Source organism: Pristiophorus japonicus, chromosome 10 (genome assembly GCF_044704955.1).
Source record: "Pristiophorus japonicus isolate sPriJap1 chromosome 10, sPriJap1.hap1, whole genome shotgun sequence".
NCBI lineage: Eukaryota > Metazoa > Chordata > Chondrichthyes > Pristiophoridae > Pristiophorus > Pristiophorus japonicus.
In genome coordinates this window covers 47,213,909-47,230,320 of record NC_091986.1, presented here as the reverse complement: position 1 = coordinate 47,230,320, position 16,412 = coordinate 47,213,909, and the positions used below count along the sequence as shown (strand labels likewise).

Here is a 16,412-nt window from a genome sequence, read left to right as displayed (position 1 = left end):
CCACCCCCAATCCTTCCCACCCCCCAATCTCCTTTCCCACCCCCCCAATCTCCTTTCCCACCCCCCCAATCTCCTTTCCCCCACCCCCCCGCCTTCCCCTCCCTCCCCCGCCTTCCCCCTCCCTCCCCCCGCCCTTCCCCCTCCCCTCCGCCTTCCCCCCCCCCGCCTCTCCCCCGCCTTCTCCCCGCCCCTCTCCCCCCCTCCGCCTTCTCCCCCCGCCTCCGCCTTCTCCCCCCGCCCTCCGCCTTCTCCCCCCGCCCTCCGCCTTCTCCCCCCGCCCTCCGCCTTCTCCCCCCGCCCTCCGCCTTCTCCCCCCGCCCCTCCGCCTTCTCCCCCCGCCCTCCGCCTTCTCCCCCGCCCTCCGCCTTCTCCCCCCGCCCTCCGCCTTCTCCCCCCGCCCTCCGCCTTCTCCCCCCGCCCTCCGCCTTCTCCCCCCGCCCTCCGCCTTCTCCCCCCGCCCTCCGCCTTCTCCCCCCGCCCTCCGCCTTCTCCCCCCGCCCTCCGCCTTCTCCCCCCGCCCTCCGCCTTCTCCCCCGCCCTCCGCCTTCTCCCCCCGCCCTCCGCCTTCTCCCCCCGCCCCCCGCCTTCTCCCCCCGCCCCCCGCCCTCTCCCCCCCGCCCTCTCCCCCCCGCCTTCTCCCCCCCGCCCTCCGCCTTCTCCCCCCCGCCCTCCGCCTTCTCCCCTCCGCCTTCTCCCCCCCGCCCTCCGCCTTCTCCCCCCGCTCCCCTCTACCCCCCGCCGTCAGAAACACAGACACTGACAGACAGAGAATGAGAGACACACAGACAGACAGAGAGATAGAGACACTGACAGAGACACGCTGAGGGGGGCATCCCAGCACGCTGTTGGAGGGCTCCCGGTGCTGCAGTCGGTAAGTAGAAAATGTTTTATTTATTGATTTAAAAAAAAAAAAAATTTCTTATTAATTTTTTTTGATTGATTTATTGGTTGATTTATTGATGTATTTATCATTTATTATTGATGATGGCTCTTTATTTGTAAAACTGAAGTGTTTAATGTTTGTAAACTTCCCTTTAAACACCCCTCCCCCCACCATTCCCTATGCCTGATTTGTAACCTACGCCTGATTTTCTAAAGTGTAGACAAGGTTTTTTCGAGCGTACAAAAATCTTCACTTACTCCATTCTAAGTTAGTTTGGAGTAAGTTTTCACTCACGAAACTTTGAAATCAGGCGTAAGTGGCCGGACACTCCCCCTTTTGAAAAAAAATTCTGTTCCAAAGTGAAACTGTTCTTACTGACTAGAACTGGAGCAAACTAAATGACGAGAATTCCGGTTTCTAAGATACTCCGTTCTGCACCAGTTGCTCCTAAAAATCAGGAGCAAATCATGTGGAAACTTGGGGCCTACTCTCTGGTTTTTGGACTTCACAGCAATTTGCCTACATATTTGCTCCTCTATCTCCTCCCCACTGTTTGGGGGTCTATAATACACGTCCAGCAGTGTGATCGCCCCTTTTTTATTTTTCAATTCGACCCATATGGCCTCATTTGATGATACCTCTAACATATCATCCCTCCTCACTGCTGTAATATTTTCTTTAATCAGTACCGCAACCCGCCCCCCCCCCCCCCTCTTTTTACCCCCCTTTCTATCTTGACTAAAAATCCTGTAGCCAGGAATATTGATCTGCCAAGGTCCAATTTTTTTTTTTTCGGTCACAAATTTTGGCTCCGGCGCACAAATTCAGTTGTACAGCGCCTGATTTATCGCTATCCCTAACGATCTTCCCCGTTTGACAAATTTTACGAGCTCTGGCAGTAACGGTATCCCAACGGCAAAACAACATTTTCGTCGCAATTATCGCCCAAAAACAGGCGAAATCGCTAAAACCTGACATTCTAGCCCTAATAGTTTCTGATTTTTAACTCCTGGCAGAACTGCACAACCAAAAGTTGTCCTGACATACTGCATTCCAGCATTTGTTTCTGTCAGCACCGTTCAAAAGCTTAGCTGGCAAAACAAACTTTTTTTTTTAAGCTTGGCTCAGCTGACAGTCCTCTTGTGTCTCGAGTCAGAAAGTCGAGGGTTCAAGCCCCCACTCCAGCATTTGAGCACATAATCCAGGCTGACCTGCCACTGCAGAGGAGAGTGCAGCATTGGCAGAGGTGCCTTTAAAACCAAGGTTCCACTGTTATTCGGAGAAGGGGAAGCTTACTTCTCGATATCATGGGCAACATTCCTCACTCTCTCAAAAAAAACTACCACAAACCAGCAAACTGGCCACGCGTCTCATCACCTCAGACTGAGCTCTCATTGTATCTCCGCGAGTACAAATGTAATTTGAGGACAAATACAGAATAATTAATCAAAATTAAAATTTGCAGCAAAGTAACACAGTCGGGAAAGATTGAATAGGCTGGAACTCTTTTCTCTAGAAAAGAGAGTACTGAGGGGGTGACCTGATAGAGGTCTTTAAAATTAGGAAAGTGCTCGATAGGGTAGATGTAGAGAAAATGTTTCCACTTGTGGGGGGAGTCCTAAACTCGGGTCCATAAATATAAGATAGTCATTAATAAATCCAGTAGTGAATTCAGGAGAAACTTCTTTACCCAGAGAGTGGTGAAAATGTGGATCTCACTACCACAAGTAGTGGTTGAGACGAATAGCACAGATGCATTTACGGGGAAGCTAGATAAACACATGAGGGAGAAAGGAATAGAAGAATATACAGAAAGGGTGCGATGAAGCGGGATGAGCGGGAGGAGGCTCATGTGGAGCATAACCACCGGCATGGACCAGTTGGGCCGAATGGCTTGTCGTTGTGCTGTACATTCGATGCAATTCTATGTGAAATGCAGTACCTCATTTTTTTTTGTTTTTTTTTATATATAGGAAGAAAAATCGAGAAACTCACAATGCGGGTAAGTGTTTGCAACTATTACAGTTGGGTGATACAGTAGTTTAGCACACTAGTTCTGGTTTTGGACCATTTTAAAGGGGAATGTGAGAAACTATGTCACTCTTAGAATTTTTTGTTGCTTACAAAAGTTGTTTACTGCTGGACTGTCTCACACTTGCTCGGCTCCACAGGACAGGCCACATTGTTCGCATGCCAGACATGAGACTCCCAAAGCAAGCGCTCTACTCAGAACTCCTTCACGGCAAACGAGCCAAAGATGGGCAGAGGAAACTTACAAGGACACCCTCAAAGCATTCCTGAAAAAGTGCATCATCCCCACTGACACCTAGGAGTCCCTGGCCAAAGACCGTCCTAAGTGGATTCGGGGTGGGGGGCGCTGAGCACCTCGAGTCTCATCGCCAAGAGCATGCAGAAATCAAGCGCAGGCAGTGGAAAGAGCGTGCGGCAAACCAGACCCTTTCCCACAATGACTATCTGTCCCACTTGTGACCGGGACTGTGGCTCTCGTATTGGACTATATTCAGCCACCTAAGGACTCATTTTTAGAGTGGAAGCAAGTCTTCCTTGATTCTGAGGGACTGCCTATGATGATGTCTTTTTGTCTTTCACGTGGCAAATGCACTTCTAGCTTATGCTGCATTTCAAGTCTAGATCCACCAATTCTATTAGTATTTTTAGTCCTTAGCACCAGTTTTCCTATACAGTTTTCTCAGGAACCCAATTTAGCAAAGAATCTGTGTATAGATGGGTAGGGTACCAAGCTGGACCAGTATCTAGTAACCAGGAATCACTTAAGAAGCCATCTTTACCTGGAATAAGTGATGGATAAAGAGGATTATTGGGGAGAAGAAAAGGAAGTCGAGAAGGGATGTAGGTTACTGCTTAATTCAATTCATCATCAAAGTAATAAGTTCGTTTGAGAATTTGTTAGTTGCATTACCCCACAGTTGGCCTGTTAGTAATTTTACGATGTACAGGTAGAAGTCAATGCAAAGTTTAAAGGTTTGTTTAAGCAGGGTGCTGGAGCTGCAGTGGAATTCCTACAGAGTGTCAGGATGTGGCTTTTCATCTGCAGCTCCCCACATTGTGAGCTCCTGAAATAATGTTGGAGAGGCCAAGCTACGCACCATGTAGGAAGGGAATGGAAACCCGAAAGGACTTCCACAGGCGATCCTTATACAACTCCATATGCTTCGCATCAGAGCCACTTTGGCCTCTCAGCAGAGAATGGTGAGGGGAAGCCCAGGGTAAGAGGAGGTAGTACATTATAAAGTGCAACTCTCAACTCTCCAGACAGAAGCAGCAAACAAAACCATTATGACGGCTGCAAGTTCTCACATCAGTGGTGAATTTCAGAAATGTGCTTTCTTTGGGCCCAAGTTTCCACACGATAAAAAACGGGCGCCCCTCCGAGCTGGGCGCCCGTTTTTCGCGCCTAAAACGGCGCTGGAAAAAAACCTCGCGATTCTGGAGCGTTCTGCAGCTCCTTGTCTGCCTGGCACGGCGCCCAGGGGGGCGGAGCCTACACTCGCGCCGATTTTGTAAGTGGGAGGGGGCGGGTACTATTTAAATTAGTTTTTTTCCTGCCGGCAATGCTGCGCGTGCGCGTTGAAGCATTCACGCATGCGCAGTGTGAAGGAAACATTGGCACTCGGCCATTTTTGTAGTTCTTTGTAGCTGTTTAATTTTTGGACATTTTTTAATAAAAGCACATTGCCATCAGCACTGAGAAGGCTGCAGGAAGCCTCAAAGTTCAGGCAGCCGTTTCCCGACGACCTCCCCCTTTTGCTGTTGGGAAATGGCTCCTCAATTTCTGAGGCTTACTGCAGCCTTCTGTCGGCTTCCCCCCCCCCGCGTTCGGTTGGTCGGTTGGGTCCCTCCCCGCCGTCTGGAACGGCTTCCTCCCCTGCGTTCGGTCGGTTCCCTCCCTCCCGCCGTCTGGAACGGCTCTCCCCCCCCCCCCCCCGCATTCGGTCGGTGGTCGGTTCCCTCCCTCCTGCCCGCCGTCTGGACCCTCCCTCCCGCCGTCTGGAACGGCTCTCCCCCCCCCCCCCCCGCATTCGGTCGGTGGTCGGTTCCCTCCCTCCCGCCGTCTGGAACGGCTTCCCCCCTCCAAATGTGGAGAATTGCGATTTCTAAGATAGTCCGTTCTCCACCAGTTGCTCCTAAAAAATCAGCCTCAAATCATGTGGAAACTTGGGCCCTAAGTGTGTACACTGCTGACCGCTACTCTTAAATTTGCTTGTATTGAAGAGGCTGTTTTTTTAAACACTAAAGCATCTTATTGTTATACAATAATCATGTGCTTACTGCTCAATAGAAAATGGGACGACACAATATAGCTGAATGTGGTTTTTCAATATTTAAACTTTTTAAAAATTACCTTGAATGTGTGCAACATCAACAGTCATGTTTATTGCTATGCTGTTACAGTAATGGTCGTGTTTAGTGTTGCACTGTTACAGTAACGGCCGTGTTTATTGTCATCATGGGCAGTCCCTCGGAATCGAGGAACACTTGCTTCCACTCTAAAAGTGAATTCTCATGGGGCTGTCCAGTCCAATCCGGGAACTACAGTCTCTGTCACAGGTGGGGCAGACAGTCGTTGAAGGAAAGGGTGGGTGGAGAGCCTGGTTTGGCGCACGCTCCTTCCGCTTTCTGCGCTTGATTTCTGCATGCTCTCGGTGACGAGACTCAAGGTGCTCAGTGCCCTCCCAGATGCTCTTCCTCTATTTTGGACGGTCTAAAGAACATAAGAAATAGGAGCAGGAGTAGGCCATCTGGCCCCTCGAGCCTGCTCCACCATTTAATATCATGACTGATCTGATCATGGCCTCCGCTCCACTTCCCTGCCCACTCCCCATAACCCTGTATACCCTTATTGCTCAAAAATCTGTTTAACTCCGCCTTAAATATATTTAATGACCCAGCCTCCACAGCTCTCGCGCAGAGAATTCTATAGATTTACAACCCTCTGAGAGAAGAAATTCCTCCTCATCTCATTTTTAAATGGGCGGCCCTTTATTACAAAGTCCCCTAGTTTTAGTTCCCTCTATGTGGAAATAGTCTCCCTGCATCCACCTTGTTGAACCCCCTCATTATCTTATATGTTTCAATAAGATCATCTCTCATTCTTCTGAACTCCAATGAGTATAGGCCCAACCTACTCAACTTATCTTCATAAATTAACCCCCTCATCTCTGGAATCAACCTATTGAACCTTCGCTGAACAGCCTCTAATGCAAGTATATCCTTCCTTAAATAAGGAGACCAAAGCTATACGTAGCACTTTGCAATTTTTCTCCATTTAAATTATAATTTGCTTTTCTATTTTTTCTGCCAAAATCAATATCCTCACATTTTCCCACATTATAGTCCATCTGCCAAATTTTAGCCACTCAGTTAGCCTGTCTACATCCCTTTGCAGATTTTTTGTGTCCTCACAATTTGCTTTCCCACCCATCTTTGTATCATCAGCAAACTTGGCTACATTGCACTCAGTCTCTCCATCCAAGTTATTAGTATAGATTGTACGTAGATAATGGCATGCAAGCCGTGATCCTGACCAACGGATCCACCACAGATCCAATCAACGTCCAAACCGGGGTCAAGCAGGGCTCAGCCATCGTGCCAACTCTTTTCTCTATCTTCCTCGCTGTTATGCTTCACCTCACACTCAACAAGCTCCCCGCTGGAGTGGAACTAAACTATAGAACCAGTGGGAACCTGTTCAACCTTCGTCGTCTCCAGGCCAGATCCAGGACTGTCCCATCCTTTATCGCCAACCTACAGTACATGGACGACGCTTGCGTCTGCGCACATTCAGAGGCTAAAGTCCAAGTCATCGTCAGCATCTTCACAGAGGCATATGAAAGCATGGGCCTTATACTAAACATCCGTAAGACAAAGGTGCTCCACCAGCCTGCCCCGCCACACAGCACTGCCGCCCCCCCCACTACCCCCAGTCATCAAGATCTACGGCGCGGTCCTGGACAACGTGGACCACTTTCCATACCTCGGGAGCCTATTATCAGCAAGCGCAGACATCGACGACAAGATTCAACACCGCCTCCAGTGCGCCAGCGCAGCCTTCGGCTGGAAGAGAGTGTTCAAAGATCAGGCCCTCAAATCTGGCACCAAGCTTATGGTCTACAGGGCTGTAGTGATAGCTGCCCTCCTGTATGGCTCAGAGAAATGAACCATATACAGTAGACACCTCAAATCTCTGGAGAAATACCACCAACGATGCCTTCACTCAATCCAGTGAATCCCCTGGGAGGACAGGCGCACCAACGTCAGTGTTCTCGGTGAGACCAACATCCCCAGCATCAAAGCATTGACCACACTCGACCAGCTCCATTAGGCAGGCCACATTGTCCGCATACTGGACACAAGACTTCCAAAGCAAGCGCTCTACTCGGAACTCCTACATGGCAAGCGAGTCCCAGGTGGGCAGAGGAAAAACTCTCTAAGTCTCCTTGATAAAGTGCAACCTCCCCACCGACACCTGAGAGTCCCTGGCCAAAGACCACCCTAAGTGGAGGAAGAGCATGCGGGAGGGCGCTGAGCACCTTGAGTCTCGTCACTGAGAGCATGCAGAAAACAAGTGCAGGCAGCGGAAGGAGCCTGTGGCAAACCAGACACCCTACCCACCCTTTCCTCCAACGACTGTCTGTCCCATCTGCGACAGAGATTGTAATTCCCGAATTGGACTGTTCAGTCACCTGAGAACTTGCTTTTGGAGTGGAAGCAAATCTTCCTCAATTTCGGGGGACTGCCTATGATGATGATAATATAGATTGTAAATAGTTGAGGCCCCAGCACCGCTCCCTGTGGCACCCCACTAGTTACTGTTTGCCAACCAGAAAATGACCCCTTTATCCTGACTCTGTTTTCTGGTAGTTAGCCAATCCTCTATCCATGCTAATATATTAATCCCAACCCAGGAGACGGTGGGGATGTTGCAAGGAGGCTTTGAGGGTGTCCTTGAAATGTTTCCTCTGCCCACCTGTGGCTCGCCTGCTGTGGAGGAGTTCCGAGTAGAGCGCCTGCTTAGGGAGTCTCGTGTTGGGCATGCGGATGATGAGACTCACCCAAGGGAGCTGGTTTATTGTTACGCTGTTACAGTAACGGTCGTGTTTATTGTTGCACTGTTACAGTAACCATCGTGTTTATTACACTGTTACAGTCACGGTCATGTTTATTGTTACATTAGCGGTCGTGTTTATTGTCACTAACATTCGTGTTTATTGTTACACTGTTACAGTAACGGTTGTGTTTATTGTCATCATCATCATCATAGGCAGTGCCTCAGAATCGGGGAAGACTTGCTTGCACTCTAAAAGTGAGATCTCTTGTGGCTACACAGTCCAATGCGGGAATTAGTCTCTGTCATAGGTGGGGCAGACAGTGGTTGCAGGAAAGGGTGGGTGGAGAGCCTGGTTTGCCGCACGCTCCTTCCGCTGTCTGCGCTTGATTTCTGCATGCTCTCAGTGACGAGACTCAAGGTGCTCAGTGCCCTCCCAGATGCTCTTCCTCCATTTTGGGCGGTCTTAAGAGCATGAGAAATCGGAGCAGGAGTAGGCCACCTGGCCCCTCGAGCCTGCTCTGCCATTTAATAAGATCATGGCTGATTCGATCCCGGCCTCAGCTGCACTTCCCTGTCCGCTCCCCATAACCCTTTATACTCTTATAGCTCAAAAATTTGACCATCGTCACTTTAAATATATTCAATGACCCAGCCTCTGCAGCTCTCTGGGGCAGAGAATTCCACAGATTTAAAACCCTCTGAAAGAAGAAATTCTTCCTCATTTCAGTTTTAAATGGGCGACCCCTTGCTTTGAGACACTGTCCCCTAGTTTTAGTTTCCCTATGAGTGGAAATAGCCTCTCTGCATCCACCTTGTCGAGACCCCTCATTATCATATGTTTTGATATATTCACCTCCCATTCTTCTGAACTCTAATGAGTATAGGCCCAACCTACTCAACCTATCTTCATAAGTTAACCCCCTCATTTCCAGAATCAACCTAGTGAACCTTCTCTGAACAGCCTCCAATGCAAGTATATCCTCTTTTAAATACGGAGACCAAATCTGTACGCAGCACTTTGCAATTTTTCTCCATTTAAATTATAATTTGCTTTTCTATTTTTTCTGCCAAAGTCCATAACCTCATCTTTTCCCACATTATACTCCATCTGCCAAATTTTTGACCACTGTCCATATCCCTTTGCAGATTTTTTGTGTCCTTTTCACAATTTTCTTTCCCACCCATTTTTGAATCATCAGCAAACTTGGCTACATAACACTTGGTCCCTTCATCGAAGTCATTAATATAGATTGTATTTAGATAATGGCATGCAAGCCGTGATCTTGACCAACGGATTCACCACAGACTCAATCAATGTCCAAACCGCGGGCAAGCAGGGCTGCGTCATCGCGCCAACCCTCTTCTCGATCTTCCTCGCTGTTATGCTCCACCTGACACTCAAGCTCCCCGCTGGAATGGAACTAAACTATAGAACCAGTAGGAACCTGTTCAACCTTCGTCGTCTCCAGGCCAGATCCAAGACCGTCCCATCCTCTGTCGTTGAACTATGGTACGCGGATAAAGCTGAACTCGAAGTAATACCTGCCCTCCTGTATGGCTCAGAGACATGGACCGTATACAGTAGACACCTCAAATCGCTGGAGAAATACCACCAACTATGCATCCGCAAGATCCTGAAAATCGCCTGGGAGGACAGACGCACCAATGTCAGTGTTCTCTGAGGCCAACAACCCCAGCATCGAAGCATTGACCACACTTGACCAGCTCCATTGGGCGGGCCACATTGTCCGCATACTGGACACCAGACTCCCAAAGCAAGCGCACTACTCGGAACTTCTACACAGCAAGCGAGCCCCCGGTGAGCAGATGAAACATTTCAAGGACACCATCAAAGCCTCCTTGATAAAGTGCAACATCCCCACCGACACCTGGGTGTCCCTGGCCAAAGACTACCTGAAGTGGAGGACGAGCATCTGGGAGGGCGCTGAGCACCTCGAGCCTCGTCGCTGAGAGCATGCAGAAAACAAGCACAGGCAGCGGAAGGAGCGTGCAGCAAACCAGACTCCCCACCCACCCTTTCCTCCAACCATTGTCTGTCCCACCTGTGACAGAGACTGTAATTCCCGAATTGGACTGTTCAGTCACCTGAGAACTTGCTTTTGGAGTGGAAGCAAATCTTCCTCAATTTCGGGGGACTGCCTTTGATGATGATATAGATTTTAAATAGTTGAGGCCCCAGCACCGCTCCCTGTGGCACCCCACTAGTTACTGTTTGCCTACTGGAAAATGACCCATTTATCCCGATTCTCTCTTTTCTGGTAGTTAGCCAATCCTCGATCCATGCTAATATATTACTCCCAACCCAGGAGCCAGTGGGGATGTTGCACTTTAAGGAGGAGGCTTTGAAGGTGTCCTTGAAACGTTTCCTCTGCCCACCTAGGACTCGCCTGCTATGGAGGAGTTCCGAGTAGGGCGCCTGCTTAGGGAGTCTCGTGTTGGGCATGCGGATGATGTGGCCCGCCCAAGGGAGCTGGTTTATTGTTACACTGTTACAGTAACGGTCGTATTTATTGTTACATCGCCATCATCATCAAAGGTAGTCCCTCGAATCGAGGATGACTTGCTTCCACATCAAGAAGTTCACAGGTGTTTCAACCGAAGGACCTAAAATTCCAGGTCTCAAACTAAATCTTGAAGGGTGGAAAATGCCTGTGCGTGGATTTTTTTAACGTGTGGTGGCTGTTGGACATCAGCCATCAGCCATCACACAGGTTTAACAGAGCTAGGTCTTGGTCCAGTAGCAAGGCTTAACCAAGACGACTGGACACCAGCTCTGCTGCACGGTCCAAGTGCGCACACATATCGCAGTGTGGGCTGGCCCGTGCTACCCTTGAGCCCTCGCCTTTCCTGGGCCCCGACCTCACCGCTCCAATCACCGACCTGGGCATTGGTGACGTCCCTTTTCACTGCCGTTGCTCTCCTGCTCCAGCATGTGCTGCTCCCTGGAGTGGTATGCCTCCACGCCGCTCCTTCCGCTCCCTGGCCTGCTGCGATGGTGCTTGCAGGCATGGGGCCACTCAGCCTGCTGGGCTCGACCTCCATGCCGCTCCTTCCGCTCCCTGGCCTGCTCCGATGGTGCTCGCAGGCCAGGGGCCACTCAGCCTGCTGGGCTCGACCTCCATGCCGCTCCTTCCGCTCCCCGGCCTGCTCCGATGATTTATTGTTACGCTGTTACAGTAACCAATGTGTTTATTGTTACATTGTTACATTCATGGTCATGTTTATTGTCACTAACATTCGTGTTTATTGTCATCATCATCGGCAGTCCCTCGGAATCGAGGAAGACTTGCTTCCACTCTAAAAGTGAGTTCTCATGTGGCTGTACAGTCCAATGCGGGAACTACAGTCTCTGTCATAGGTGGGGCAGACAGTGGTTGCAGGAAAGGGTGGGTGGAGAGCCTGGTTTGCAGCACGCTCCTTCCGCTGTCTGCGCTTGATTTCTGCATGCTTTCGGCGACGAGACTCAAGGTGCTCAGTGCCCTCCCAGATGCTCTTCCTCCATTTTGAGCGATCTTAAGAACATAAGAACATAAGAAATAGGAGCAGGTGTAGGCCACTTGGCCCCTCGAGCCTTTTAATAAGATCATGGCTGATTCGATCCTGGCCTCAACTCCACTTCCCTGCACGCTCCCCATAACCCTTTATACCCTTATTGCTCAAAATCTGTATCTCCACCTTAAATATATTCAATGACCCAGCCTCAACAGCTCTCTAGGGCAAAGAATTCCACAGTTTTAAAACCCTCTGAGAAGAAATTCCTCCTCATCTCAGTTTTAAATGGCCCCTTATTTTGAGACTGTATCTCCTAGTTTTAGTTTTCCTTATGAGTGGAAATAGCCTCTCTGCCTCCACCTTGTCGAGCCGCCTCATTGGCCCCAAGTTTCGTGCCGCGGCGAAAACGGCGCACCTCCGAGCTGGGCGCCAGTTTTTCGCGCCGAAAACTGCGCCTAAAAAAAAGTCCGATATTCTCGAGCTCCTTGGAGCTCGATGTCCGCTTGGCGCGGCGCGCTCTTCGCAGCAGGGGGCGGAGCCTAACACTCGCGCCGATTTTCTAAGTAGCAGGGGGCGGGTACAATTTAAATTAGCCTTCGTGATGCCGGCAACCCTGCGTGTGCGCGTTGGAGCGTGCGTGCACGCGCAGTCTCACACAAACATTGGCACTCGGCCATTTTTAAAAATACTGCAGAAAAAGTGAAGATTTGTTTCTTGGACCCCTACAAAGGCTTGTAATTTAATTTTTTTTGATATTTCTGTGTGTGAGGGAGTGCTTTTAGCAGCACTGCTGAATAAATCACCTGCTGAAATCAGCGAGTTCAGCTTTTCACTGCTAAACTTGCAGAACCGGTGCTGCATTGGTGCATGCAAATTAAGGACTGTGTGTTTGGAGAAATAAGAATGCCAATTCAACTTTGCAATAATACGTGGTGTTGACAATGCAGCACCCATTCTGCAAATTTAAATATAAAACTGTCGATGTGGCTGCCTCTCCCTGTCCAAATGGCCTCCGTCCCCCTCACAGCTCGAAGGCTGCTGCTGTATCTTCGGCTGCCGGCCAGCCACTGATGCCGCTGATATCCTATGGCCGAATGGCCTCACGTCCATCCGCTGCTGTATCTTCGGCTGCCGGCCAGCCACTGATGCCGCTGATATCCTATGGCCGAATGGCCTCATGTCCGTCCGCTGCTGATTCTTTGGCTGCCGGCCAGCCACTGACGCCGCCCCTAAAGCGTGGCCGAATGGCCTCAAGAACCTTAATGAGCTGCGTGTGTCCTGCGTTGATTCTTCGGCTGCTGGTCAGCCACTGACGGCGCTGCTATCTCATGGCCAAATGGCCTCACATCGGTCCGCTGATTCTTCGGCTGCCGGCCAGCCACTGACGCCGCTGATATCTCATGGCCGAATGGCCTCGGGTCCGTACGGAGCTGCTTCTTCGCGGCCAGCCACGAAGAGAATGAAGGCCTGCCTCACGCACTGCAGCTCAGCTCGAAGCTTGCTGCCGCTGCCGTCGAGACACTGACGCCACACCGCTACCTGTCTCCAACATGAAAGGCCTGCCTGAAGCACTTTCACACAGGTAGGAACATGGTTTATTTAATCTTTTCTTTGCTTATAAATTTTTATTCAGGTTGGATTTATTTGTATAATATTTGTATGTATAACTAAGGATTGATTGTAGAATTTAATGACTTCCCTTATTCCCCCCTTCCCTCCCCTCCCCCCTCACCTCGTTCCCTACGCCTAATTTGCAACCTACGCCTGATTTTCTAAAGTGTAGACAAGGTTTTTTCGAGCGTACAAAAATCTTCACTTACTCCATTCTAAGTTAGTTTGGAGTAAGTTTTCACTCACGAAACTTTGAAATCAGGCGTAAGTGGCCGGACACGCCCCCTTTTGGGAAAAAAAAAATTCTGTTCCAAAGTGAAACTGTTCTAACTGACTAGAAGTGGAGCAAACTAAATGTGGAGAATTCTGATTTCTAAGATACTCTGTTCTACACCAGTTGCTCCTAAAAATCAGGAGCAAATCATGTGGAAACTTGGGGCCACAATCTTATGTTTCAATAAGAACTCCTCTCATTCTTCTGAACTCCAATGAGTATAGGTTGAGTAGTTTGGGCCTATCTTCATAAGTTAACCCCCTCATTTCTGGAATCAACCTATTGAACCTTCTCTGAACAGCCTCCAATGCAAGTATATCCTTCCTTAAATACAGAGACCAAAGCTGTTCGTAGCATTTTGCAATTTTTCTTCATTTAAATTATAATTTGCTATTCTATTTTTTTTCTGCCAAGGTCGATAACCTCACCTTTTCCCACATTATACTCCATCTGTCAAATTTTTGCCCAATCACTTAGCCTTTCTATATCCCTTTGCAGTTTTTTTGTGTCCTCCTCACAATTTGCTTTCCCATTCATCTTTGTATCATCAGCCAACTTGGCTACACTACACTCGGTCCCTTCATCCAAGTCATTGATATAGATTGTATTTCGATCGTGGCATGCAAGCAGTGATCCTGATCAACGGATTCACCAGAGACCGAACTGGGGTCAAGCAGGGCTGCGTCTAAAAATAGTAGATGCATTGATGGTCATTTTCCAACATTCCATGGACTCTGGTTCAGTTCCTATGGATTGGAGGGTAGCTAATGTAACCCCACTTTTTTTTATAAAAAAGAGGGAGAGAGAAAACGGACATCGGTGGTGGGGAAAATGCTGGAATCGATTATTAAAGATGTAATAGCAGCGCATTTGGAAAGTAGTGACAGGATTGGTTCAAGTCAGCATGGATTTATGAAAGGGAAATCATGCTTGACAAATCTTCTAGAATTTTTTGAGGATGTAACGAATAGAGTGGATAAGGGAGAACCAGTGGATGTGGTGTATTTGGACTTTCAAAAGGCTTTTGACAAGGTCCCATACAAGAGATTTGTGTGCCAAGTTTGCTGATGATACAAAGATGAATGGGAAAGCAAGTTGTGAGGAGGACACAAAAAAACTGCAAAGGGATATAGAAAGGCTAAGTGATTGGGCAAAAATTTGACAGATGGAGTATAATGTGGGAAAAGGTGAGGTTATCGACCTTGGCAGAAAAAAAATAGAATAGCAAATTATAATTTAAATGAAGAAAAATTGCAAAATGCTGCGAACAGTTTTGGTCTCTGTATTTAAGGAAGGATATACTTGCATTGGAGGCTGTTCAGAGAAGGTTCAATAGGTTGATTCCAGAAATGAGGGGGTTAACTTATGAAGATAGGTTGAGTAGGTTGGGCCTATACTCATTGGAGTTCAGAAGAATGAGAGGAGTTCTTATTGAAACATAAGATAATGAGGCAGCTCGACAAGGTGGAGGCAGAGAGGCTATTTCCACTCAGGGGAAACAAAAACTAGGAGATAGTCTCAAAATAAGGGCACATGGTATTGGGGGTAATGTATTGATTGGCAGGCAGGAAGCAAAGAGTGGGAATAAACGGGTCCTTTTCAGAATGGTAGGCAGTGAACAGTGGGTGCCGCAGGGTTCAGTGCTGGGAGCCCCAGCTATTTACAATATACATTAAATGATTTAGATGAAGGAATTGAATGTAATATCTCCATGTTTGCAGATGACACTAAGCTTGGTGGCAGTGCGAGCTGTGAGGAGGATGCTAGGAGGCTGCAGGGGGACATGGACAGGTTAGGTGAATGGGCAAATGCATGGCAGATGCAGTATAATGTGGATGTGGATAAGTGTGAGGTTATTCACTTTGGTGGCAAAAACAAAACAGAAAGGCAGATTATTTTCTGAATGGTGACAAAATGGTAAAAGGGGAGGTGCAACGAGACCTGGGTGTCATGGTACGTCAGTCATTGAAGATAGGCATGCAGGTACCGCAGGCAGTAAAGAAAGCAAATGGCATGCTGCTGGCCTTCATAGCGAGGGGATTTGAGTATACGAGCAGGGAGGTCTTACTGCAGTTGTACAGGGCCTTGGTGAGACCACACCTTGAGTATTGTGTTCAGTTCTGTGGAAGGACCTTCTTGCTATTGAGGGAGTTCAGCAAAGGTTCACCAGACTGATTTCCGGGATGGCAGGACTGAAATATGAAGAAAGACTGGATCGACTAGGCTTATATTCACTGGAATTTAGAAGAATGAGAAGGGATCTCATAGAAATATATAATAATTTGACGGGATTGGACAGGTTAGATGCAGGAAGAATGTTCCCGATGTTGGGGAAGTCCAGAACCAGGGGTCACAGTCTAAGGATAAAGGGTCAGCTATTGAGGACCGAGATGAGGAGAAACTTCTTCACTCAGAGAATTGTGAACCTGTGGAATTCTCTACCACAAAGTTGTTGAAGCCAGTTCGTTAGATATATTCAAAAGGGAGCTAGATGTGGCCCTTACGGCTAAAGGGATCAAGGGATATGGAGAGAAAGCAGGGATCAAGGGGTATGGAGAGAAAGCAGGAATAGGGTACTGAAGTTGCATGATCATCCATGATCTTATTGAATGGTGGTGCAGGCTCGAAGGGGCCGAATGGCCTACTCCGGCACCTATTTTCTATGTTTCTATGTCATCGCGCCAACCCTCTTCTCGATCTTTCTCGCTGCTATGCTCCACCTCACACTCAACAAGCTCCCCGCTGGATTAAAACTAAACTATAGAACCAGTAGAAACCTGTTCAAACTTCATCGTCTCCAGGTCAGATCCAAGACCGTCCCATCCTCTGTCGTCGAACAACAATACGCAGACGATGCTTGCATCTGCGCACATTCAGATGATGAACTCCAAGTCGTCGTCAACATCTTCACTGAGGCGTATGGAAGCATGGGCTTTACACTAAATATCCGTAAGGCAAAGTCCTCCACCAACCCCGCCACACAGCACTGTCCTCCAGTCATCAAAATCCACGGCGCGGCCCTGGACAACGTGGATCACTTT

The 16,412-nt window shown here is 48.6% G+C and overlaps 1 protein-coding gene across 2 annotated transcripts in view; it reads left to right on the top strand.

Moving 5' to 3' along the window:
* LOC139274977 (basic helix-loop-helix domain-containing protein USF3) overlaps positions 1 to 16,412 on the top strand; it is a 72,495-nt gene that overhangs the window by 38,811 nt on the left and 17,272 nt on the right. For both annotated transcript variants that reach the window (XM_070891790.1, XM_070891789.1), the window contains exon 3: positions 2,857 to 2,885. In XM_070891790.1, coding sequence (XP_070747891.1) covers positions 2,857 to 2,885 — 29 coding nt within the window. The remainder of the gene's footprint in view (positions 1 to 2,856; positions 2,886 to 16,412) is intronic.